Source organism: Pholis gunnellus (assembly GCF_910591455.1).
Source record: "Pholis gunnellus genome assembly, chromosome: 6".
Taxonomy (NCBI): Eukaryota; Metazoa; Chordata; class Actinopteri; order Perciformes; family Pholidae; genus Pholis; species Pholis gunnellus.
Window position 1 is genome coordinate 13,114,287 of NC_136532.1, and position 25,760 is coordinate 13,140,046.

The following is a 25,760-nucleotide window of genomic DNA, read 5'->3' on the forward strand; positions in this document are numbered from 1 at the left end:
AGCATATGCTGTCAGCACTAGTAAGAATGAACTTTGATTGATTTATGCAAAAAACACAAGTCTTTCCCTAAAGTAACATTTTATATTCTAGAGCCAATAATTCTTAGTTTAGCAGCCACCAATCTAGTTCTAACGTGTCGGCAAGATTTATTGAAGTATTGCGGTTTAATTATTACCAAATCAGAGAGTCTATTTGCATGAGGAGACACGCCTCACAACATGCATATTCTCTGTCTCACTGTCTCACCTTTCATGCTTTACAGCTCTGCTTGGCAGTCACACAGTATGCAAAATGGCAAATAGTGTTAAGAGCTTTTCAGTGGGATATAATCCCATAAACGAAAGTGATATTTTCACCAGTGGTGACACTATTTCAGGACAAATTACACTAGAGCTGTCAAAAAACTGCAAAATAGATTCACTCAGTGTAAAGCTGAAGGGAAAAGCAAAAGTCAAATGGACAGAAATGTACGGACGGACAATTGTAACATACCATAACAAAGAGAAGTACTTCAGTATGAAGCAAGTTATCATTCAGGAGGGCCGAGGTGAGTGAGCTGCTTATCACATGTAATGTAGTATAATCAGATTATTCCATTCTATGTATATTTGATTAATGTGGCACTCTTTAAAAAGACCATACACACATGCTGTGACAAATTGTTACAGAATTTATTTAAAATCACTCAACAGTACTGTTGCATCTCTTTTTTTCTGTGTTTATCGCTGTCATATTACTTCTGTACCATCATTTTCTATTAGCATTGTTTAAATAGAAATGCCATTTATTCTGTATTAACTGTATTTGCACGTACAACATGACACACACCATGGTATCCATGATATCTATTTTTACCCATGAGATTTAAGGACTTACAAGACATTAAATAAATCCTATTATTTAAACAAATATAAATTTGAGTGACTTACACATATAACAACATGATTCATGCAAGAGTTTACATTGAGTTTTTGACCCATTTTCAATGATTTCATAATCATTCAGGGCGTTTAATAAACAGTTTTTCGATTCAAAGTGGTCAACCTTGCTGACAAGAGTATAGTCTAAGTGCTGCATTTATTAGTTTATGTTCTGATTAATAACCCTTGTATAATCAGGGACGGGAGTCACATTAACTAACTTTATTGCCTTTCAGGTAATAATGTTGTTGGCCAGGGCTCCCATGTCTTCCCATTCACCTTTCAGATACCAGCACAGTGAGTTGTAAAAAAAAAAAAAGACTACTCAACAATTGTGTTTTTTTAGCAGTTATTTAAAACATGTTTAAGTTTGTTGTTTCTTCATTAGAGCATCTACTACAATCTAAACAATCTTTAATTTCCACTGGACATGAGTAGCTACATAATGTAGTTCCTCAACCTACTATTACTGCCACTCAGTCAGTCTGTTTTGTACGTTGTGTTGTCACATCATGCAGAGACCTGCCATCCTCCTTCAAAGGCTCATTTGGAAAGATCCAGTACACACTGGAGGCAAATCTGAGCAGGGCGATGAGAGTAGACACCAAAGCTAAGGCGAAGTTCACTCTCATCTGCAAAAGAAACCTAAACAGTGATCCGTCGTTGATGGTACCCACCTCACAGCACACACACTCACAAATGCACGTTTATTGTGTTATTGACACTGCTGCAGTAATGAGAAATAACACTGCCAACATATTTGTCATTTTCCTGTCAGACTCCACAGCACAGTATCACCAATAAGAAAATGAAGCTCTTGACATCGGGAACAGTTGGCATGGATGTGAATATTGCACGAACAGGCTTCCATCAAGGTAATTTTAGACCATGTGTGATCGAAAATGATTAGATTATATATTCACTAACAGATTAAAAGTGATGTGCAGTAAAAAATAATTACCTCTTCACAGTTTAACCATGTAGCTCAAAGTCCCTTCACTAATAAAACTTGTTCATTGGTCTGAAGATAAGACAACAACAATATGGCATGTACTGATAGTAATGGCAGAGATATGATCCAAACATGTTCTGCAGTTTGGAGGTTGCTCCTTCAAAACAAGTGAATTGGCTTTACATTTAAAGCTATTCATTTTGATATAATTAATAGCACTTTCATTCTCTGAAAATGTAAAAGTTTCCGAATTAAAATGCAACTAACACTCGATTTGCTCGATTTGCTGCGACAGCTTTAATTGTTCTGGTATGACCTGTAGCCTACAGTGACTAATGTTAGCAAACTTAGATAGCTGTTGTAACACATTGCTGAGTCAGTATGCAGACTTTGTAACCCTTTACTGCTTGTGCTATGCGGCTACATTTTAGCATTTGTCATTATTCTGTATTGCTTGTAGATGAAGAGACGGCTGTTCATCAAAATGTACAAAGACTAGCTTTAAAGTGATTATTAACTAAATGAAATAATTATCTTTAAAATCCAGGTTTATAATGTTGGTGCATTTGTGGATGTAGATCCAGTTACAGAATGAGAATTCATGTTGTATACTGTAACAATATGAGAGACGATGCCAGTACATTGCATTCTGTCACAGCATTCAGATAATATATTGGCTTTCATTTGTCATGTGTCTACAAACTAATGCAGGTGTAAACAGCATTACAAACAAAGTGTGTAGGAGTCAACCAGAGATTAAGAGGAATAATTAAATGTATGAGAGCCGGTTTTGAGATTACAACCCTTGTATATTAAGTGCTACTCTGTTTCGCAGGAGAAGGCATAAAGGTCGTGGCTTGTATACAGAACTCATCATCCCGTGAAATTAAGCCCAAGTACTGTTTGTATAAGAAGTACAGTTACTTTGCAAAGCGGAAGAGGAAACTCGAAACCAAAGTCATCCTGAAAGAGGAGGGTGATGCCATCCCACATTCTGCAGGTCAGACTGTCACCAGGATCATCACCATCCCTCCCGCCACGTGTGCGTCCATCTTGAACTGCAATATCATCAAAGCAGAGTACAGGCTCAAGGTGTGTATTTCTCTTCTCAAAACTGTTCTCAAACTGTCTGTAGGTCCTTATGCCAACTGGGCTGCACGATTGTCTTGATAAGCGCTGGCTTTTTGTCCACCACAGGTCTATCTGGATGTCAAGTTTGCTTCAGACCCCGAGATCAAGTTCCCCATAGTCGTCCTGCCCGCTCTACCGGATCCCAATGATGGGGAGCATGCTCACACCTTTTCCGTTTTCACTTAAACCCCGTGGCAAGCATGATGTTATTGTACTTGTCTGTTTATTTAGGATAATGATAAGAATATGAAGAGTAGGAAATTATGTCATACAGAATAATTATTTGCTTCTTTTGAATGAACAATGAATACATACTAAAGGCTCTTATTCCAGAGACCACAAAGTACCACATAGAGAAAAAATGCAGATTTAATTATTTTCAATTTTATCTTTTATCAGTCTGACAACAGAACACTTTCATGACCAATACCTTTGAAAAATATGATAACTTTTGAATGGATTCATGAAAATGGAATTGAATTATTTCACCACCAGTATTCACTATCATTTTGCATGAAAGATGAATTGGAGTAATGCACATCAAGGTTTTGACAATTGATATAGCTACAGCCTCACCCCTTGTATTTAATTGCAACAGTTCGATAAATCCTACCATTACAAATCTTATAATGTTAACACAATGTTGTTTTACTTTTGGTTTTTCTAATAATTTGTCCATGCCCACTGACGTGAATATAGCCTGAAATCATCGTAAAATAAATGCTGTGATCAAGTCTTAATATCTGCTTTACAAGCAAACGACGCGTAACCTTATAGTTATGAATACATTATAGTAAATAAAAACAATATTATACTAGAAGATTAAAAAACAATCCTCCAGCAAAGTAAAACGGATAGACACTTACATGTCAGTAGAAACGGAATATTACATAATGAAAGACCTTACTACAGAAAGCATAAAGATAAATAATAGGCTATTATACAGTAAAAGCTAAGTAATACCAGCAAACCTGCTGTTTTTCAGCCTGTGTGCTGCAGGTCCTCAGGCTTGAAACCTTGTGTGTACAGCAGGATATCTGTTTGTGAGTCAAGAACGTGGTACCTGACACTTTGCCATGGATTTAAGTTTTAAGTTTGTTTTGAACCTGCCACAGTTGTCTTTATTGTCACGTATATCACGTTGCATGTCTGTTTTGAGTTACGCAGCCCGAGGCAACACAGCCGTGCTTCAGGAGCCAAATCGTTTCATTGTATTCAAAAAATAAAATCACCCACGGTGTTGTTTGTACTCTTTGTTTGTGTTATAAGTCATTTGATGGTCGTTTGTGTGCTCGGGTCCCTCCTCTGGACTATGACACACCCATCGCGGAAGTTAGATGTGGTCTTAATTTACTCCAGGTGGCACTTTGCCTCATTTGATATCGGGGATTTTCCGTGTAGAACACGCAACATGCCGTCCACCGTAAAGAGCCTCAAAGTCACCTATAACCCCGTTAATGAGAAAAACACTTTTACCAATGGTGACTGCGTTTCAGGTGAGGTGACGCTGGAGTTGGACAAAGAGTGCACAATGGACTCCCTGTTGATCAAATTCAAGGGGAAAGCAGAAGTCTTGTGGACCGAGAGGTACGGTCAAACTACTGTGGTTTACCACTCCAAGGACAAGTACTTCAGCATCAAACATTACTTCGTTCGAGACAAAGATGTCAAAGGTAAGTGCGTGATTAAATAACAATAGTTTAACATTGGCTGCTTTGCAGAAGCTTCAACTGAAAGCTCGAGATCGTTCCCAAACTGAGAGCACAGACCCCCGTCTGTGCCTTGAACTTCATTTCATTCAAGGCACACCCTGTTTGCACATTTTTAACTTGAAGAGAACCTTCTTTATCCTGACATGTAAACTATGGCACGCTATATGGACGATGAGATGCACGCACAGAAGTAATGGTGGTATGTGTGCAGAATTGCATACAAAACAGATCAATTCGCAGTGTTCCAGCTGTGTTCCATTGTTTCATATTACATAAGAAAAAAACCTTCACACGCACATTAAGGCAAACACCGTTGCTCATTCATTTCGACACCAAAATGGTGTAAAATGCTAACACAATATAATAATAATAATAACAATAATAATAATAATAATAACTTTATTTATATAATACCTTTTAAAAACGGTTCACAAAGTGCTTTGACAGACAAACCAGCAAAAACAACAACAATAGAAAGCTCAGTGAGACAGTTGGATACCTTAAAATTAAACTACGAAATAAAATAATAAAAGATAAAAATAATACAAAAGAAAAAAAAAAAAAATATATATATATATATATATATATATATATATATATATATATATATATATATATATATATATATATATATATATATACATATATACACACATATCAATATGATGATATTGTCAAATAAAATTAGTCAGTAGACAAGAAATTATTCAGCAACTGTTTTCATAATTGTTGTTTAGGTCATTTATGTGCCCTAAAAGGATTTTTGTTTATTTGTCTAATGTGATCATAAACTGAACTTGGATGTCTCCTTGGGTTTACAGAAATTGTGATAGATATTTTCTGACTTTTCTTTAGAACAAATATATCATAGCTTGGGTAATGAATGTTTATTGCTGTTAATTCATTATGATTATTTTCTTCAGGAGATGACAACCAAACACTACTGCTAAACAATGGAGAAGCATGTACGTATTTCACAGTTGAGCTGAGGCTCCTATCCCCAGGGGGTAGTTCAAACTTGAACATTTGGAAGGATGTTTGGAGTGAACATGTTCTTTTACGGGTTCTAACCCCGGTTTGTTATTTTTATTATGATATTATAGCTCATCACAAAAGTAGACCAAAGTCAAAAACTGAATATTTCAATTAAATCGACCACTCCAATTAGTCCAAAACTTGCAGGATAGGTTTCATAATATAGATAGATAGATAGATAGATAGATAGATAGATAGATAGATAGATAGATAGATAGATAGATAGATAAATACTTTATTATTTAATGTTAAACCACATTTGTAAAACTATTCTCAAACCACCCAATTTGTGGCACCACCAGTATCAATACTTTCCATCTTTCCGATTGGGGCTCAGCGGTAGAGCTTGGCGTCCTGCAATAGGAAGATCAGCAGTTCGCTTCCCGGCTGTGAGTGGGTGTGACTAGAGATTGATAGTGTTCAAGTGGGTTGAGTGCTCGGACGACCGGTAAGGTGTGACACAAGTCCATTTACCATGGTCCTAGTCACTGAACAGTGTGATTGATCTTTCTTTAGACAGAATTAAAACCGACAACGGTGATTTTTGCTCATCTTTGTAAAGCCCAAAACTGCACTTTTGTCAGTTGAGCTGCTTCCTTCTGTAGGGCGTGAAACGGGTGAGAACCTGTAATTGCCGCTTGCAGCTATATTTTACAATGTCTTGTTGCTTTTCAGACAGAAATGTTGTTGCCGCAGGATGTCATGTTTACCCATTCACCTTTCAGATCCCTTTCCAGTAAGTAATCATTCTTAAAGTGTTTCTCTCATGAGTTAGACACACACTTATTCTCTCCACACTTGATTTTTTTAAACAATGAAAATATGGTACTTGCAAAATAATCTTCTGAAAAACATCTACATAGATCAACCTCAGGTCTTGCAGGTAGTTTATTTTTTAAAGGTTTAATGAAATCATTTAGAAAAGTCAAAGGTTGTATTCTTTTTTTAGACCTATACTGTCTCGTATGTGCAATTCATTAAACTATGTCCAGTCATTTCTCATGGCCTTCTGCTCTTGTGCTTTAGGAATATGCCCTCCTCCTTTCATGGCTGTGTTGGTAAAATCGTGTACTCTCTAGAAGCCAAGCTGAGCAGATCAATGAGGATTCCCACTAAAGACTCAACAAAGATCACCTTTGTGTCGAAGGAAGACCTGACCAGTGACCCTGAGCTCATGGTATGTGCTTAGATACATCTGCATTCATGCCATTCCAAATCTGCATGCATCGGTGAAAGCAGTTGAATGACTCAAATCCAGCCTTTCTTTACCTGCAAGGAGGTTTATTTAGCAATGTGCTTGAACCTCAACTGTCTTTGCATTCAGCCAACCAATACTACCTAAACAAAGCTTTAAAAAGGCACACAACATACCCAGTGTTGCTGGTGAATTATCACTTCTAGGTTATGTTCTGAAATGTAGATATTTTTTGTGTCACTGGTCGAGATGATATCTAGTTGTTCACCGGTTGAATCAACTCTATTGGCACTGCTTTTGCTTGTTTGGCTGGCAGCCACTGGAGGTGGACATTTGAGACACCTGAATAAAAGACAATAGGTTAAGTGGGCTTCTCTTTCTCTCGCTCTCTCGGTTGTTGTTTAGGTGTATTAATAAATCTTGTCCTCTTTCAGACACCCCAGCACGAGTCTAAGGATAAGAAACTGAAAGTTTTCAACTCAGGAATGGTAGCCATGGATGTGAATCTTGAAAAAACAGGATTCTTCCAAGGTGACTGCTCTAAAAGTGATATTGACACTTGTTAGTGTCATGCCAAGGATTGTTTTGACGTTTCTGGTCTGTTTTACAGGAGAGGGATTAAAAGTTGTGGCCTGCATTCAGAACAACTCGTCTCGCAAGATCACGCCCAAGTACTGTGTGTACAGAAAGCACATCTTCTTAGCACGAGGGAAAAGAAGAGTCAGTACTAAAGACCTCATTAAAGAGGTGGGAGAGCCCATCCTTCCGTCTGCTAACGAAAAGTTCACAAGAGTCATCACCATCCCATTTGATGCGGAGCCCTCCATCCTCAACTGCAGCATCATCAAAGCAGAGTACAGACTCAGGGTAAAGCCAACTTCACACTACTCGCCTACTCGTCGCCAGGTTGCTGCTCACACTACACAACTTGCTGTCTTGTAACTGGGAGTCTTGAAGTTGTAGTTTTCACACTACATGACTGACCAGCATCAAGGGGTCACAGGGAATTTAAGAGGGTAGATAATGTAACTCATCAAAAATTATACTTTGTAATAATTCGTTGACCAAATGTCATCAGAAAAAGTAAGCACACTGTGTAATAACTGTTTCAAACTATATAATCTTTGAATTATGTAGCAGCAAGATGTGTCCCCTACAGCTGCACTTGGCAGACTCTCTAGGGCTGCCCCCTCTTAGTCAATTAGTTAACTAATCTGTCATTTTGGTTTCCTTCGACCAAGATTTCTTTTGTCGACTAGTCATTTTTAATTATGAGCACATCTCTGGTAAACACAAGGATTAAAGTGGTACTTTTGTGTGATTCTTTGTGGAGAAACTCCACAGATTTGTCGATTTTAAATGTACAAATTTAATTTTTTTTTTTATGCACACAGGATGTAAATAATCGTGAATGCACAAAATACATTATGATTATTCTGGTTATTAAACCAAATCCAACCATCTGACATCAACCATATTTTCTACAGGTCTACCTCGATGTCAAATATGCCTCAGACCCAGAAATCAAATTTCCCATAGTTATCCTGCCGGCCCCTCAGGTTCCTGCTGTGCTGGCACCACCACCTGCTGCTTCTGGCTTTGGATTCGAACCATTTGGGAGCACAAACCCACCAGCCTGGGGCATTGTACCACCACAACCACCAGCAGCATTCGGACCTTTGGATCCCCCACCTCCCTATGGAGCATATGGAATGTATCCTCCTCTGACGGATTTTGGAAATAAATGACGGGACTATGAAGACACTTTGACATTTTAAAGGAATGACATAAAGAGATATAAATGACAGTGTACGTTAATTTGTTCATTCATTAGCGTTGCATGTTGTTATAATATATTCACTGCTCTTACAACTATCAAAAGGACTATTATGCATTTGTTTTCTTAAAGAGAGATTTTTCTTTCCAGACTTTCTGGTCTGAGTGGTCTGGTAGAATCCGCCGCTATCCGCTGCAATGAAGTGTAGCTCTATTTACCTCCATACAGGGGAGTGTTATGTATTGGAAAGTAGTGGAATAATATTGATAGTAGCACCAATACTGATATCATATATCTGTCTGATACTGACTTACAGCCTGGATCTGGTATCTGATACCATTATTGAATAACTGTTGAGCAAAGATTAGGCCGTACTTGATTCTGGCCCCCAGCTACAAAGAGGAAATGTTGACCCCACCTGAGCCAGCTCGCAGCCTCAGGTGGGGCTATTCTGGCTGTTCCAAATTCGAGGCTCAAAAAGGGTGATAAACTTGCTTTAAACATGAACTGTTTTGGAAATGAACCATTTTCTCGAAACAATGTCACAGCCTTTAATTAATATCTGCCTCTGGGTCTAATGATGCCAGCCAAATACAATAAAACAATTGGGATTTTATTTGTGGTGCCCAAAATATTGAAGATGACATCTTTAAAAAAAATCAGCAGCATTACATCCTTCCAGAGATTTCTGTGAGATAATGGACACCACTTTAATATTTTTTTAATTAACCTACGCAAAATGTTTGAGGTTTGTGGATTATCAGTAACCACAACATAGTTTGTGTAGAGAGTCACAGACACTGACTAAATGAAGCTGATCCTCCGAAAGCTGGTTAAAAAACAAAGTACAGTATACAATTTCTCTTGGTCCATTGTGAATATTTCAGGTCATTTAACTGCAATTTCCTTTGGACTTTGGTCAAATAGCAAGTGCAATATGTACAGTAATGGAAATTAGTTTGATGTGAATGGAAAATATGTCATGTGACACGTTGAGAAAGCGTAGCATGTGAGTCATAAACACAGGTATCACTCTCCACCCACTGAGGTGGTGATTAAGAGAGCAGTGTGATTGAATGCTCTGACTATCTCATTACAGTTGTTTAAACTTTTTAAGTAAACTGGTGAGTTTGCAGAGCTGAATGTTCCCAGTCATTGTGTGCGCATGTGTGTCTTCTCACCTCTGGGCACAGAAGAGAAAAACAGGTTTGACAAGATTTGCATTCCTGAGATCAGATATAAACAGTGTGCAGCAGCTGGTCGGGGTTTACAAGCCTTGACTCTCCTTTTTGGAGATTTTGATTTTCCACTGTGTATTTCTTTGTGGAAAATGACCATCAAAAACTTCTCAATTGAATATGATGCCATCAACAGCAAAAGCACCTTCACAAATGGAGATACCGTCAATGGGAGAATCATCGTAGAGGCTTCTAAGGAAACCAGAATCCAATCGCTTGTTTTTACAGCAAAAGGAGAAGCTCGGGTCAGATGGAGTGAACATTATGGACAATATCAACATCATGTGTACTGGGCCAATGAGAAATATTACGATGTCAAACATCATATCTTGAGAGAGGCAAGACAAGATGGTAAAGTGTCAAATTAATACAATTATTAACTTTAGACAATGATTCATTAATAATATACAGTTTAAGGACTTATAATATGTATTCGGTTCCAGGCACTGAGGTCATTGGTAAAGGAAGACATGTATTTCCTTTTTCCTTCAAGATTCCGGACAGGTACCAGTTCTTTACTTTATCTTTATTTTAAACTGATGTTTTACTTCCTTTTAAATTATTTAAATTATTCTATATGTGTACTTCACAGGAAAATCCCATCATCTTTCAAAACCAGCATAGGCAGAATTGTTCATAAATTGAAGGCAGAGCTTAAACAATCAATGAAGCTGACAAAAGAGGTGAAAACCTACTTCACATTTGTGTCCAAAGCAGACATGGATATTCCCGGACTTATGGTAAGAAATAATTCATCTTCAAAACTGGAACGATTTCATGATAAATGTTGTCTAAGCAGAAGAGACTGTTCTGATCTGTGGTGGGGGTCTGTTCTCATAGGATCCTCAGTATGGGTGTAAGGATAAATCTGTCAAGGTTTTTGGCTCTGGAAACATTTCAATGGATGTTCACACTCAGCGGATGGGATACAAGCAAGGTAATAATTAATCCCTCATCTGATGAATTTAGATTCACAAGCCTTTCCTTGTTCGGTAACTCGACACACAGAGCAGCTATTTGCTGAAGAATGTTTACCACTATCTACATGCTTCATCACGGAAACACGGGTTACAAAGTCTTGTTTGGTAACAACCCACTCCTCCCTAGACTGTCAGGAACTGAGTGACACGTCAAACTGTTTTTGTTTAGTCATGAGAATCAACGACTTGATGCTGGCAGAAAAGAGCCTCGTTTATTGAGCCTGCAGCAGTTCCATTCTTCAAAACGCAATCTCATTTTCCTGTGCCGCTCTCTCCACTTGAGTACTTGGGCTGAATGTAAACTATGATAGGAATATAACATTGCATCTACAGCCGTTATTCCTCCATATTTTTTCGAGAGAAACAGCTAGATTACGTACCTGTGTGCTCTGGACATGCTGGGAACACAAGGGCAGAAGGCTACACATCCCTACACGGAAGGTGAAAGGTGTGGGGGAGGTGCAATGTAGGTCCAACAAGTTTTACCTGTGGTGCAAGTGGTGCACTTTAAACTAACAGGTCAATTCAGAGCAAAGTTGTATCAGCACCAGCTAGTTAGTCTCCATAAACGACCGAATAGGCAGAAAGAAAATCTTGTTAAGGGGCATCATATGAGACTGAAAGTTTATGGTCTTAATGATTGTTTTGAACTTATATTCTAAGGTTTTATCAGATACAATAAGATAACTTTACTATTGCCATACTTGATGGCTGTTTTATGAAAGCAATAGCTCACTTCAGTCTGTCATATGTTATGATTATATAATGCTAAGGTCTCTTGTCATGTGATCAACCTATTGTCTATCATAAAGAAACACTGCGTGGGCATACACATTATCCTAATGCAGAATTGCAACTGCTATCAAATACTGTTTGTATTTTTTTTTTTACAGGCGAGGCTCTCCAAGTCACAGTTGAAATCAACAACAAGTCAACCCGTTCAGTGAAGCCCAAATTCATCCTGTATGAGAAGAAGAGTTTCTTCGCACAGGGTCGCAGGAGAGTTTCCACAAATGAAATCCTGAAGGAGAAGATTGAGTCGATTGTATCTTCTGGAAAACAGACCGTGACTAAGGTGATCACCATCCCCAGGGAACTACCATCCTCCATCTTGAACTGCTCCATCATCAAGCAGGAGTACAGGCTGAAGGTAAACTTCATTATATTGTGGTCAAAAGCTGTGGAAGGTAATCCTGCATTTCCTCTTTCTGAGCCATTCAGCCATTCTGTTCATTTATTAATAACTGTTTTGTTAGAATAGCGATGGGAAGCTTGTGGGCATTTCCATGTTCCTGTTTTCATTGTTTTAATGTCTTATTTGTACTTTTAGTTAGTGAATGAGGTTTAATTTTTCTACTACAGGTGACGTAAAAATAAAAAAGTGATATAGTGATATTATAAACAAATGCTTTCGAGGAAAAAACATATTACTTATGCCATGATATGAAATATACAACATTACAAAGGGACCATTTTATTCACTGACTGTTTGTAAAATGACCAAGCAAATACTAAAAGTAACTTGTAAAAATTTAGAGCACTTAATGAATTCCACAAACACCAGAGAGAGAAAGCCTACAGCACAGAAAACAAAACAAAACTGTAAGAAACGAAAGAAAGACACAATAATTAAACCATATTGACACAGAAAGTATCCAATTATGTAATCCAACAAAAACATTCTGAATATTAACATTTACAGACTTTTAACCCATCCCTCATTCATTGTTCATAGTGTTTGTCAAATGAGTCCATTATGCACACAGTATGTAATACTGTACGCTATTCTGGTGATATAAAAAAAGATCCAACATTATAACATCAGCAATGTTTCTCACAGATCCATCTAGATATCAAATATGCTCCGGACTCAGAGATCAAGCTTCCTATAGTCATCCTACCTTCCTTTGAGGTGCCTGCTGTAATACAACCACCTGGTGCTGCTGGTTTTGGATTTGAAGCGTTTGGAAACCAGGACCAAGTACCCTGGAGCATGAAGCCTCAACCCCAAGCAGCACCCTATGCTGCGGAGCCCCCACCTCCCTATGGAGCTCATGCAATGTACCCTTCTGTCAACTATAAGAGTGCACTGTAAATACGCCACAGATATGGCTTTGCACTCATTTAACATGGGTCCACTCATGATGGGCTGTTCCTCTTTCTTTTTCTCAAAATCTGGCGTCTATTACCCACAATGCAACTCAAGCGCCAACACTTTGTTTGGAGGTTGCGTTGTGTTTTACCATGCTCATGTTTGTTTGTAACTTAAGATGCTTTAAATCATATATTTTTCTTCTTTTGTGATAACACGGCTGGTTCTAACAATAGTGACCATATCTTTTTTTTTTGTTTCCAGTCATGCTGGTGCCAAAATTGTGTTTTTTTATTTAATTGTGAATTGATGTGTTGTGTGTATACTAACTAGATTTTCATCAGCCGTCTAAAATGAAGGACAAAGTTGAAGATAATTACAGTTGACTAAACATATAGTAACACTGTACATGTTACACTGTACATGAATATGTATTGAAGATGTTTCCTTTATAAATTATAAATCATTTTTTAGTGATAGTTATTTGCTACTATATTTTCTTAATCAATTAATACAAAAGTGAGGTGGCTATATTTTCATACCTGTATATGTTTTCATTTGACCAGTAAAGATGGCTAAACTGTATCTTACGTTTCAACTCGTGATTTTATTGATGTCAGTGTGTATAAACCCAAATGTTTTAACTAACTTTAATTATATTACCACTTACAACTATATATGTCAATATTATGAATGAATTCCATTTGTAAAAGGGTTTGCGCCGTCTCGCAGCAAACAGAGAGTGACTATGCAGATTGCCACCCCTAGAAAACAACTGCCCTCCATCTTGAACTGCTCCATCATCCAGCTATGGCAAGTTTAAGGTAAACAGCATTATCTTAGGTCAATAGAAAGGTTGAGGAACTTGTACTGACTTTGAATCTGTTAGCACTATAGGCCACCTTTTTAGCAGATGCAATTTATTTTTACTTTGACACCAAGTTCTCGATGTTTCTTTGGTCAAATCTCTCAATTTATTTGGCCTAATTTAGCCTGCAAGGCTGCCGGCTAGAGTTACCTGCGTGAAAGTGACACCTGCAGCTCTTGATCACATGGTGTGACACAGATACAGCTTGTGGAGAAGTCCACTGCCACAGTACATAAGTCAGCCTTGCCTGATCCATGCTCATCGACGAAAGGCTCCACTTCAATACCACCGTAGATCAAGTCAAACCTGCTTCCGGTAAATGAATCGGAATTATTTAGCACAAAAGGAGGATCGTAGAGTTTTCGCTTCATTATTTTTGGTACGGTTATTTGATGAAGACTCATCATGACTGTTAAGCATCTCTTGGTGGATTACAACAAGGTGAATGAACGAGGCACCTTCTCTCCCGGTGACACCCTCTCTGGCAGGGTGACAGTGGTGAGCAGCGGGGAAACCAAAGTGCAGTGTTTTTTGGTCAAAGCCAAAGGAAAAGCTAAAGTAACATGGCACGAAAAAGAAGGACAAGCCACGGGGACGCACAGGGACAAGAAGAAATACTTTTATTTTGAGCACATTGTTATTCAGGATAAAAACAAAGGAGATGGTTAGTATTGTCACACTGTCTTCTAAAAATTTTTTTTTTTTATAGTCTACAAATTGGTGAATGTGCATTTAACAAAAATATTTCTTTACATAAGGTTCAGAAATCATCCGCTCTGGGAAAAATGTGTATCCATTCACCTTTGTGATTCCAAATACGTGAGTACGTGAGACTATATTTATAATAAACGCATGTCCTTTCCAGCTGGTGGAATAATAATCATCTTTATTATGTATTGGGAATATTTGCTTACAGAGATATGCCTTCATCTTACGAGGGGAAATGGGGCAAAATAACATATAGTGTGCGAGCACAGCTGACTCAGTCGATCTGGCTGGTCCACAAAACCAAGACTGAGTTCCCTTTTCTGACCAAGTCTGAGTTCCCCTTTGCCTCCAGATCAGAAATGATAATCATCGGGCTAAAGGTATGGAATAGATTTGCCTTTGTACTTGAATCCGTTTGTGCTTTTCCCATGTATGTGTTTAAAGATTTGGCTTCTTGATGGCGTATGTTTCTATTTGGTAGGAAAAACAATATGCAACCAGGATTTCATTTCATGGCTCGGCAAAGGTTGCTATGAATGCTACCTCTGAAAAACTGGGAGTAAAGCAAGGTAAACAGATTTCCTTAAGAATATATATAGATTTTTTCTTTTTCTGAATGGCCTGAATCCTTAATGGTGTTATTTTCTTCCTAAATGTAAATAGGTGAAGCAATGGCAGTCTCTGTGGAGGTACTCAATGACTCTGCACGCACAGTAACACCCAAATTCTACCTGTGTGAAAAGCAGACCTTTGTTGCTCAGTCAAAGAGGATTGTACACACAAGTGAAACCCTCTTTGGGACAAGTGACCCTATTGCAGCTGAGACCAGTCAGTCCATAACCAAAGTTCTGAGTATCCCGACACAACTCCACCCAACCTTCTTCAACTGCTGCATGATGAAGCTCGAGTACAGACTCAAGGTATTTATACGTATTTTGCCACGCATGATAACAACAGCACCACCACTTGGCTGTATGAGGGGGTGGGAGAAAGAGAGAGAGAGAGAGGGAGAAAGAGGGAGAAGGGTTAAAGGGGACAGCCCTCGTGGCTTGTGATGGTTACATGTTGGACAAAGTGTCATATTACAGCCTGACCTGTTCAGTCTTGTTCTCCTGTTCCCAACCTTCTCTCTATGAGCCAGAGCGAAGCGATCGTACTGCACTATGATAAGTGGATACAGTACAGAACCGTATTATAAGTTGTGTTTCTTTGGTTGCAGGTCAGTCTTGATGTCCCAAGAGACTCAGAAATCAAACTTCCTCTGGTCATTCTGCTGGGCTCGCCTAAACCGCGTCAACAAAACCCAAAGAGATCCATCTGGTTTCAAAACCTTCCTGGTTAAACATATTCAATGGATCAAGACACGGAGCAACAGGACTCAAAATAACTACACAGAATTTTAAAGTTTAATTAGTTCAAACTACCTCAAGTGCTCTGGTCAGAGCACTGTGTGCTCTCTTGTCCACTAGATGGAGATGTGTGTCACGAAGTAGCCTACCAGTAATACTTGATTCATTTGAGTGTTTGGACTTAAAACCAAGTACTCAGATCCTTTACTTAAGTAAAAGTTCTAATACCACAACGTTAAAAAATACTCCATTACAGTCACACCTAATGACGTATTACCACCTTTGACATTATAAGATTAATATTGATGCATCTATGCATATGACATTTTCCTTTTGTAGGTTGAGGTTGAGCTAGTTTAATACTTTATACACAGTAAGGTAGTTTAGTTTCATGGGTAAGAAAGATGAATGAAATGTGAACGTTAGGGGAAGAAGTCCTTTAATAAGATAAACTATAGTAAAGGTGAAGACAGGCTTCTTCTGTATGAGGTACTAATTAATTTGAGCAGATATGAATAATTTACAAGTGATTTGTCGTCACAATCGTGACTGTTGGGAATGAAGCACAGAGACGAACAATGACTCAGTAAGAGAGGATTAGATGTTGGGGGTTTCTCACGCTCATCTTTGTCCATGGACTCATTTTGCAACAGAGTAAAAGTATTGAACAAAGGCACATTCACGATTCTAACAGTACATGTGTTACCCAAGCAGCAGTTCTTAAGTGAAACCAGGCCCATGTTCTTGACAGAGACTCAGAGATCTGTCCCTGCCCAGGAGGGGAAACATGTTGAGAGCTGAGCATTTTATGGTTGGGATCCATCCTGGAAACATTAGATCTGGCTATTGTGACACCACATAGCCCACAGCACGCCCACCTACCCAGAGAGAGAGGGGGAGAGAGAGAGCGAGAGAGCGAGAGAGCAAGAGAGAGAGAGAGAGAGAGAGAGAGAGAGAGAACAGTGTTTGGTTCTGACGCACAAATAAGTCTTCACGATTTCACGTTCAGCCCACAAAACAGAGATTACTCACTACATTAATAATACAAACGCACAGGAGTAACCAACAAACACAGGCTTCACATCTTGCTGTTCAGGTGTACATGTACTCTGCACTGCTGTTGTGGGAATTGAAAAATGTTGCTCATATTTTAACTCACCTTTGCTGCAGTGTTACTTGAGCCTGTTAGAAAATGTATAAATATTTGAGTGGAAACATAAAATGTAATTCAAATTGTATGTCAAACAGCTTTTATGTATCACTTATTGTAAGCATCGGTAATAACTGTGGTGGTATAATGACTATGTGGGTGAGGAGGACTGACTGACAGCCAATGAAATAACTCAGCAAATGTTGGAAAAATGGAAAGTACAGGGTCTAAAAGCTGTTTGATTAAACAGCACATCATTTGGTTTTAAGTAGCACAGTATACAGAGCAGATCATTTAAAAAAAGCAAATTCTGCCTCCTACACCTGAGAAGATATCTGCAAAGCAGCAGGGTGGTTCTTAACAAATAGAAGAGTGACTTTCAGTGGGATTCGGTTTGACGCTGAACACAGTGAGACAGATTCCTCTAAAGCCTGAATCCTACACCTGCATGAAGACATCTCCAGAGCAGCAGTTTCATGTCATTCTGTTCATTTTTGGCAGCAGCCATGGTGTCGGCTGTGCTGTAGCAGAGAGCCTGCCTGGTAACCAGTCTGGCTCTGTGTACAGTGTGCAGGCTGTCAGCCAGCCAGCCAGCCAGCTCCCTCCCTACACACACACACACACACACACACACACACACACACACACACACACACACACACACACACACACACACACACACACACACACACACACGCGCACACACACACCATGCTTGGTTTTGGAGAAGGGGTAGGGAGGTGTGGCCTTTGGCACCTCCCACCTCCGTAGCCAGAGCTAGCACCATGACAACCATGCGGGCCTGCTGGCGACTCCCTGTCTTCATCGGCCACGGTTGCCATGGTAACTCCCCAAAGGGGCTCCCGCAGATCAGCGGGATGGCCGTCCAGTTGACTAACCCTCTCCCAGCTGGAGAACGGCTGAGAGAGCCAGCAAGAGAGCGGAGTGAAGGGGAAGGGAGGGTACGTGGGTATGTGTGTGTGTGAGCGTGTGTGTGTGTGTGTGTGTGAGTGAATGTGTAGGATGGCAGCGCAGAGCCTGAGGAGGGAGAGAGAGAGGGAGAGAGAGAGGAAGAAGAGAGACCTCAGAAAGAGACACAGGAGACGGCTAGTCGAAGCTGCTGAAGCGGCCTCTCTCTGCTTACTACCGCCTGATAACAGAGGAGAGAGGCGCTTTGATGAAAAGACACGTTATGCTTAACGCTCGTCACAAATAATTCTTAATTCAATTAATTGTTAATAACTCTTCTCTCGGGATAGCATGGAAAGCTTTGATCCAACACCCTCCTTTAACTCATTGTGTACATGCTGATGATTCAAATGAATGTCCTCCTCACCCTTTTGTCTTTCTCTCACCACTTAAGACATAAAGATCCTTCTACCAGAAACTGGGGTTTCTATCATCTTTCTTCCATTTTTCAAGTCAAGTCAGTGACAAGTATCACGTTCTGAGTTTGGACCCAGTAGAGTGGGGCCACAGATGGCTCCGTGTAAGTGGTGCGGTTGGAGAAAGAAATGGCATTACTGGGTCCGTTGGCTGGAGAGTACTGAGGGGCTTTCTCTACTCTCTAATTGCTCCAAGCTGTGTCCCCTTGAAGGCCCAGAGACACACAGATTTCGATGTGTGTGAAGGACCAGGAGCAACTTAAGCTGAGCCTCATTTAAACCAGTGTCAATTCATTTAATGCTGAGATTTTATCATCATATTCACATTGTTTTCCCTCTTTGATAGTAACTATGGTGATGTTATCCATGCTTCATACCGCACACAACAACAAAAAACAGGTGATTCAGTTAAGTACATCATGATGAATATTTTATTTTGGAAAAGGAGAGAGATAAACTTCCCATAGTAAACATTTTCTGATCTATTGTAAGTGCAGAAAAGTTTGATTTCTTCTTTTTCATATAAAATCCTTCTCATTATTTTAAACGTATAAAAAAGTGACACAAGGCAATTCTGTCAGTGTTACAGAAGGCAAGTTGCCAAAACATTCTATACTAATTCAAATAATCTACAGTTTCTCAGTTTATTTTCTCTATTATACGTGCAATAATACTTCTATCCTAAAACTAGTTCTACATAACGTCTGTGACTATATTGTGCACTTGTAGTGGTAACCTTTGGAATTACAAATTGTTTTAACCGTTTTTAAAAAAAATCCCTTGACACAAGTTGTTTGATTACAGAAAGGATATAAAAACAAAAAGCAGTTCAATGTTATTTATGAAACTCAGAGAAGCACCCTCCCCTGCATAGGTGGACATTGCATATCTTGCAGCCGAAAACACTTTCATGACGCAGTCCCTTGTTGGTGCAGTTCCTGCAGCGGCGAGAGCGCTCCGACATGCGCTCCAGGCGGTGTCCGTACTCTATGGGTGAATCTGCGTGTCTCTTGCGTGCGGCCCGCTCCATGCCCCTTGCCCCCTGGTAGTCACCAATCAGCTGCTGCGCCAGGCGCACCCGGAAGTGGCGCTGAGTGAACTGCTTGCCGTTGAAGCCCGCCGGCGGCGTGCCCCCTCTGCTCTCCCGCAGGATGATGTAGGCGTTGACGATGCACAGATTGACGTAGAACCACAGGAAGTAGCGCCACCACTTCTTGCATGGCCTGCCGACCTGGTAGCACTCTCTCAGCTGGTCACACAGGTCAACGCCCCTCATGTTCTCCTGGTACAACAGCAGGGGCAGAGGTCGAGGTACACCGAACGACAAACCTGAGCAGTTCATGCTGTCGCTCTCACCCTCCCCGTCTGCCTCCAGCTGCTGCCGACCCGGACTGATGCCCACAATCCCGGGAGCGGAGTTGGTGGAGAGGCAGCTGACCACCTTGACATCCCGTGTCACAGTGGCAACCAGGCTGCCCCGTTGACACTGGTAGAACTCACCCTGGGACAGCTTTCCGACATTGCGGGGGCGCAGGACCTCTGGGTAACCTTTGCGCCCCGGCTGGGTGGGCCCGCAGGCGTACAGTCCATCCCTCAGCAGCCGCTGGAGGAGGGGCACTGAGGTGAAGAAGCTGTCCATGAAGAGATGGTGGTACTGACGCTCCAGGCCACGCACTAGGGAGGTCACTACCCTGTAGCCCAGGGAGGCCGCTGCCTCGTCTTCACTGGGCTTGCCTACGTAGATCGTGGCCCGGTGGCAGTAGCCAGTGCGCGAGTCACACAGCATCCACACTGTCAGCCCTTTCCTCAGGGGCTTGGAGGGCATGTACTGGGTGGGGGAGAAACGTCCCTTCATGACAATGGCACACTTGTCTACGGTCAAACAGCGGTTGGGCGTGTACGCGTCCCACATGGTGTTCTCCACCACATCAAGGAGAGGCCTGACTTTGAAGAGGGCGTCATACCCACGCTCTCCACGCACGGGCTCAGTTTCACGGTCACACAGCTGGAGATACTGGGTGAGCTTTTCAAAGCGCCTGGCTGTCATTGTTTTTTTAAAGCCCGCGTTGCCTATGAAAATGTCACTGGCCCAGTACATGCCAGTGTCTGGAAGCTGATTGATGCCCATGAGAATGTTCAAACCGACATAAGCTTCCATCTCCCTGACATCAGTGGGGTGCCAGTGGGGGTCTGATTTTCCACTCCTCCTTTGCCGATAGAGGGCGTATTTGTTTGTTTGTTCTACCATGTGTTCAAAAAGAGAATCTGGGAAGAGTATCCGGAAATAGTCACGGGTGTCAGCATCGTCCCCCAGCGAGTGCTGAGGGCCGCTGACAGCGGAGAAAGGTTCGATTGAAATGACCTGATCAGGTTCACCCCAGAAGTCGGCAGAAGTGCAGTCCTCGTCCGAGTCCTCTTCAAAGCTGAAAAAACTCCTGCGCTCCTCCTCCTCCAAATCGGAGAAATCAATATCCGAATCGTTCGAGGTGGTATCAGAGCAGTTAGTGGAGGTAGAATAATAACAGTCCTCCGCGTACTCCTCCTCGTCGTGCTCGATCCCATTACTACCAGTGACCAAAATTATGTTGCAGCCTCCTCCCGCGATGAAGCTGGCCGCGTCTGCAGTCTCCGCCGCCGCCGCCGCCGCGGCTGCTGCTGTGCTCGTGAAGCCATTCTCCCCCTCGCCGTCCTCCTCCTCCCGCACTTCGTCTTCCTCGTCCGAGTCTGGCTTTCTGTAAGGAATTTCAAACCACTTCACATCGGCCGAAAGATTAAGCGGAGAGTCTTGGCTGTCGCACACCGTGGTACTTTCTGTGTCCGCGCTAGTTTCCAAAATAGTAAAAAGCTCTCTCCCTTTTCTTGCCGTCGCCATGTCGGGGTATTAAAGTGCCCCTGCATGAGTCTTTTTATGTATATTTTTTCAACATGGAAAAATAATCGCACAAACCGGTCATCCGAAATGAACTGATGTGCACTTAACGGAAGGCTCTTCTCAAAAACTTGCTGTTCGTGGACCTATGCGGCGTTTATAAGCGTGATTCTCATTGTTTCCGCTCCTGGTTTTTCTGGGCTTTGTAGCGCAGTGTGGCCGCAGACGTCAGAAGCTGCATGCATGTCCTGCTTTGTAGGGCGTTTTGCGACTGCAGCTGGTGGGGTTGCTAGTTCGCTAGGCTGGCAGATGGCCGCTTGCTGTTCTAATGCCCGCTGGCATTCACCACTATCAATAATCTGGATACCCATCTCTGAGGCCGTGAAGATACAGAAACCACTGCGTACAATTCAAAAATTCAAACATCCAAATCATATGCTGTCAATCAGCTGTCTAACCCACTAACAGTTGGAAGTGTGGAAACTTTCTAATAGCTACTGTAGGCTACACAGCTCACAGACTGGAGCCCCAAATGGGATCGTTTCACCCAAACCTCTGTTGTTTTAAAGTGTATTAAGGCATTTGTGTATGCATCCTAAATAAGGAAATGCAACATGATTAAAATGCAATGATGGATGTTTCCACATCACACAGGACTCCTTATTCACCCGTTTGCAAAACAGACTACACACTGAACTCAGGCAGAGAAGCAGCTTGTTCATTCATAAACATGCTTCTTCCCTCTGACAGGTTCCTACATGAATCTGAAGCCCTATAGGCTATTGTGGAATTAGGGACCTCCCTCTATTTTATGAATGTGGGCAGATACTCTTGTGTTTTACTCCAGGGCTGAGGATGAAGAGCTTCCCCTGATGAGATTGATTGATCCTCTGCCCGGGCATTTTAATGGTCATTTTCTGTGTAAATATGTACACCAAAAAGTCCATTACATGATGCACATTTCAATGCAACAATTCAGTTCTGCTTCTGACCTGTAGTCATACCTGTTCTTATTAATTGACAGCAGTGGTCTCCCTCAGGTGCAACCCCCCTGTGATGAACAGAGGGAGCTCTAGTGTTTCCGATATTCTCCCACCACCATAATGTTATTGTACAATGAGGTTTATTTTGTCTGTTGATTGATGCAGAATTATTAACCACACATAAAGCCCATATTCAATCACTTGCATTAAAAGCGGGGCAGGAAAAGGTAAAACAAGACATTTGGGTTTGACCTCAAAACAACAAAACTCTGGTCGTGGATTCCTTGGGAGGAGACTGGTTAAGTCATGTCTTCACTTATGGGGGATGGGCTGCAGGAAGGGTCCTTCCCAAATTCTTTTAGCTGTGGCCTGAGTCTACATGGCTGGCTGAGCACTGGGTTGCTGCCCCTGGGCCCTGCAGCAGAGGCACAATTTATGTGTCCTTCCTCACTAGCTTATTGCACAGATTCTTGTTGTCTCAGTGGTATCATATTGCCTGCCTGAGCTACGGGCCTCACTGCTGTTTGTATCTGCAGAGCAGGCACTGAAGCTGTACAAGCAGCGTACACTGGGAACCAGTACGTTGGAAAACAGTGGAAAATAAGGGAGGCTGTGGACCTCCGATATCCAGCCCAAAAATAGAAGTAAGGGAAAAAAAAACCTCACTCCAGCGTTTCCAGGCCCCTGGAGCAGAGCAGTACTGCAGCAGACCCCTCAGAGACTCTCGCGGTGGGGTGGAGAGACGCCGACCAATGGGGGCTCAGGCGTTCAGTGTGTGTGTATCCATGTGAGTGTGTGTGTGTGCGGCTAACTCAGCTCCTCCACAGCTCAGATCCTTCTCTCATGGATGAGTTCAGAGATGGTTTCTTTGTGTGTGTGTGTGTGTGTGTGTGTGTGTGTGTGTGCGTGTGTGTGCATGTGTGCCAGCATGTGAGAAAATGGTGCAACCACTGCAGCCCCTGCTGAAGACAGAACAACCCTTCGCTCATCTTTGTCATTCCCTGACACAGTGTACGCTGTGTTTATGTGTGTGTGTGTGTGTGTGTGTGTGTGTGTGTGTGTGTGTGTGTGAGGCTTATTAATAGTGATCTCTTCTGCCTATGGCATCTTTAGTCTTAGCTGATGTGATTGGAATTGAGAAAGCAAATCACAAGCAATGTAGTGGGTTTGCTAGTAACATCAACTTGTTTAAACAGAAGGCTGATGATAATCTGTCACATAACTGGTCAAACTGACTCTGACAATAGAGTATTTTCTAAGTAATATATGTGTTTTTGGGACAACCATGACATGGATTTCTTACATTTAGAGAACACCATTACCTGCCCACATTATCAACGTGATACTGTAGTACTGACCTTGAAAAACACTCACCTGGTTGCCCCCTCCCTTTGGGCAACAATGTCACACTGCCCTCTGGTGGTAGTTGGAGTGAAGTAACTATTCAACAGCACTTTTGGAGGAAAGAAGGAAAGTGTTTCAAGGTGTGTTTTATTCTCATTGTCAAAGTGTAAGTCTGATACTTTGGTATGTTCAATGACAACAAAGAAGACAATTATTTAGATAATCTATGCCGTAAAGCAAAGATGCTGTACTTACATACAAATGTAGATGCTGTAAAAATGTAGTGTGTACAGAGGCCACCAATCTGCTCACCAGTGTTCGTTAGTATTAATCATACTAATATCCCAAAATGATCATAATGACAATGAACAGTCATGACACAAGAATAGAGAACAGACTGTTTGTTCAAAGGCAATCAGGCCTTCTTCACTGTTTATCTGCTGCATGTAAAAATCAACAACAAATGCTAAAAGCAAACAACCAAATAACATCTGTACTCTGTATTAGATATGAAGAAATACTTTGGTGGTCGGCAACAGGTTATACAGAGCAAATATGTATTCACCTATAACCACTAGATGGAGGTATAACACAGAATACAGAGGGAGGACGGAAGAGTCTTCACTCTACTGAATATTATGTTTTATGCTTTTTATGTGCACACAGTTCTCTAGACAGAGCAGTGGGTTCAAACGCTTTAATTAAAGTCTAACTCTCCGCCTCTCACACACCAACCTGACTTGACTATTGGTTGTCAGAGCACATGCTCCTCATAATGCCTGTAGTGCTGGACCAGGACCGACAGACCTTGTCAGTGAGACTCTGGTCTTGGCACACGAGCAGGGCCTCTGCTGGTTCTTGTCTAGGCCAAATTCAACATGTGACGTAGCGTAATTTTACAGTAATTCATCTTTTCAATCATCCCAATTTTCATGTTAGTTTATCATTGCGATGATTGAAAGTATACAAGACAACAAAGTTAAACATGCTCCATGTTTGAACTGCTCATGCTCAGCAGATGTCTGTCTTCACTGACGTTACCCTCCGTTAATGAAGGTTAGAGAGCTGGTTTAAAGCCTTCAATATTAATAGAGGAATTCTAATGTTTTTAAAGATACTTGAGACCATTTTGCTTGGTGTCCTTTAATAGATACTTATCGTATCAATACGACAGAAAATGAAGAGCCTGCTGACTTCAGTGAGGGAAACTGTTCAATGTGAACTTCCCAGCTGATAATTATTGGTTTATGAGTTATGAAATATTGTCCGTTGAGATGTCTCCCTCGAACTGTTTCCCTATGCAGGACACTTTTAACGCCCCAATTTCCAAGAAGTGCTGTGTTACTTAGGGAATCACATTTTGCCATCTACCTCTTGCTCAGCACATGAGTGGTGTTGTTGTTGTTGTCATGTGACATGAAACCCAGGGACTGATTTCCATAATGACGCATCAAAGACCACAAAATATGACACATTTGGGGATTGTGCAAAAGTGTTTTGTCTGCAGCATACAGAGAAGGACCGGAACCCTTTTCAGACGGTAATAAACAAATACAACAATTGTCTTAAAGAATGTGTCACTAATCCTCTAACATATATTCGTAATTCACACCACCCTCTGTATGGATGGGAAACTGTGCATATTGGTTTGAAACATAATGAATGCTATGTATGTAGCATTGGCTCATCCCCTACAGTTTAATGTGCTGCTGTGTTTTTATTATTAACAATAAATCACCCGTCGGAGTCTCCCTGATTACAAAAAACTGTTTACATGTTGCGTTTAATTACTTCCAAATGGCCTGGATGGGAAAAATATCAACAAATGGATTGTGGGTGTTGCGCACAGTTATTTATGAGTACTTTAAGTAACAAACAATGCCTTTATTTTGCTGGCAGACGTTGGCAACTCACACGGACGATCCACAGTGTGTTGCACTAACATGGCATCCACGGATCATTCACAGTAGTTATTTTACAACACTTCGAAACAACACAAAAACAAAGCTATAAGAAGTATCTGTAAGAGCAATGGCCTGATCCTTAATAGAGTTATCATTTGTGTTGTGCC

At 41.1% G+C, this 25,760-nt stretch overlaps 3 protein-coding genes across 3 annotated transcripts; all 3 read left to right on the forward strand.

The window, feature by feature from the left end:
* Positions 1-263: 263 nt before the first annotated feature.
* Positions 264-9,858, forward strand: LOC306696994 (uncharacterized protein). Its single transcript, XM_079160731.1, has 13 exons — positions 264-548; positions 1,158-1,218; positions 1,440-1,590; positions 1,700-1,796; positions 2,709-2,965; positions 3,071-3,159; positions 4,364-4,677; positions 5,640-5,681; positions 6,427-6,487; positions 6,778-6,928; positions 7,381-7,477; positions 7,557-7,813; positions 8,434-9,858. Exons 1-13 carry the CDS (start codon positions 293-295, stop codon positions 8,692-8,694), a joined length of 2,094 nt encoding a protein of 697 aa, XP_079016857.1. The 5' UTR covers positions 264-292; the 3' UTR covers positions 8,695-9,858.
* Positions 9,859-9,884: 26 nt separating this feature from the next.
* On the forward strand, positions 9,885-13,612 carry LOC306696937 (arrestin domain-containing protein 3-like). The gene is made up of 6 exons (XM_079160664.1): positions 9,885-10,312; positions 10,405-10,465; positions 10,554-10,701; positions 10,802-10,898; positions 11,835-12,091; positions 12,782-13,612. The coding sequence occupies exons 1-6, from the start codon at positions 9,889-9,891 to the stop codon at positions 13,034-13,036; spliced, it is 1,242 nt and encodes a 413-aa protein (XP_079016790.1). The 5' UTR covers positions 9,885-9,888; the 3' UTR covers positions 13,037-13,612.
* A 694-nt stretch (positions 13,613-14,306) lies between these two features.
* LOC306697149 (arrestin domain-containing protein 3-like) lies at positions 14,307-15,951 on the forward strand (the record flags this gene model as incomplete). Its single annotated transcript, XM_079160909.1, has 6 exons — positions 14,307-14,565; positions 14,660-14,720; positions 14,818-14,989; positions 15,091-15,178; positions 15,273-15,529; positions 15,829-15,951. The coding sequence occupies 6 exons, from the start codon at positions 14,307-14,309 to the stop codon at positions 15,949-15,951; spliced, it is 960 nt and encodes a 319-aa protein (XP_079017035.1).
* Positions 15,952-25,760: the final 9,809 nt, after the last annotated feature.

Excerpts from the sequence above, each read along its gene's own strand:
- LOC306696994 (XM_079160731.1), top strand. The coding sequence starts at position 293 with ATGGCAAATAGTGTTAAGAGCTTTTCAGTGGGATATAATCCCATAAAC. Across the intron at positions 1,591-1,699 it reads ACAGTGATCCGTCGTTGATG|ACTCCACAGCACAGTATCAC; the intron begins GTACCCACCTCA and ends TTTTCCTGTCAG. Across the intron at positions 6,929-7,380 it reads CCAGTGACCCTGAGCTCATG|ACACCCCAGCACGAGTCTAA; the intron begins GTATGTGCTTAG and ends GTCCTCTTTCAG.
- LOC306696937 (XM_079160664.1), top strand. The coding sequence starts at position 9,889 with ATGTGTGTCTTCTCACCTCTGGGCACAGAAGAGAAAAACAGGTTTGAC. Across the intron at positions 10,466-10,553 it reads TCCTTCAAGATTCCGGACAG|GAAAATCCCATCATCTTTCA; the intron begins GTACCAGTTCTT and ends TGTACTTCACAG. Across the intron at positions 12,092-12,781 it reads AGCAGGAGTACAGGCTGAAG|ATCCATCTAGATATCAAATA; the intron begins GTAAACTTCATT and ends TGTTTCTCACAG.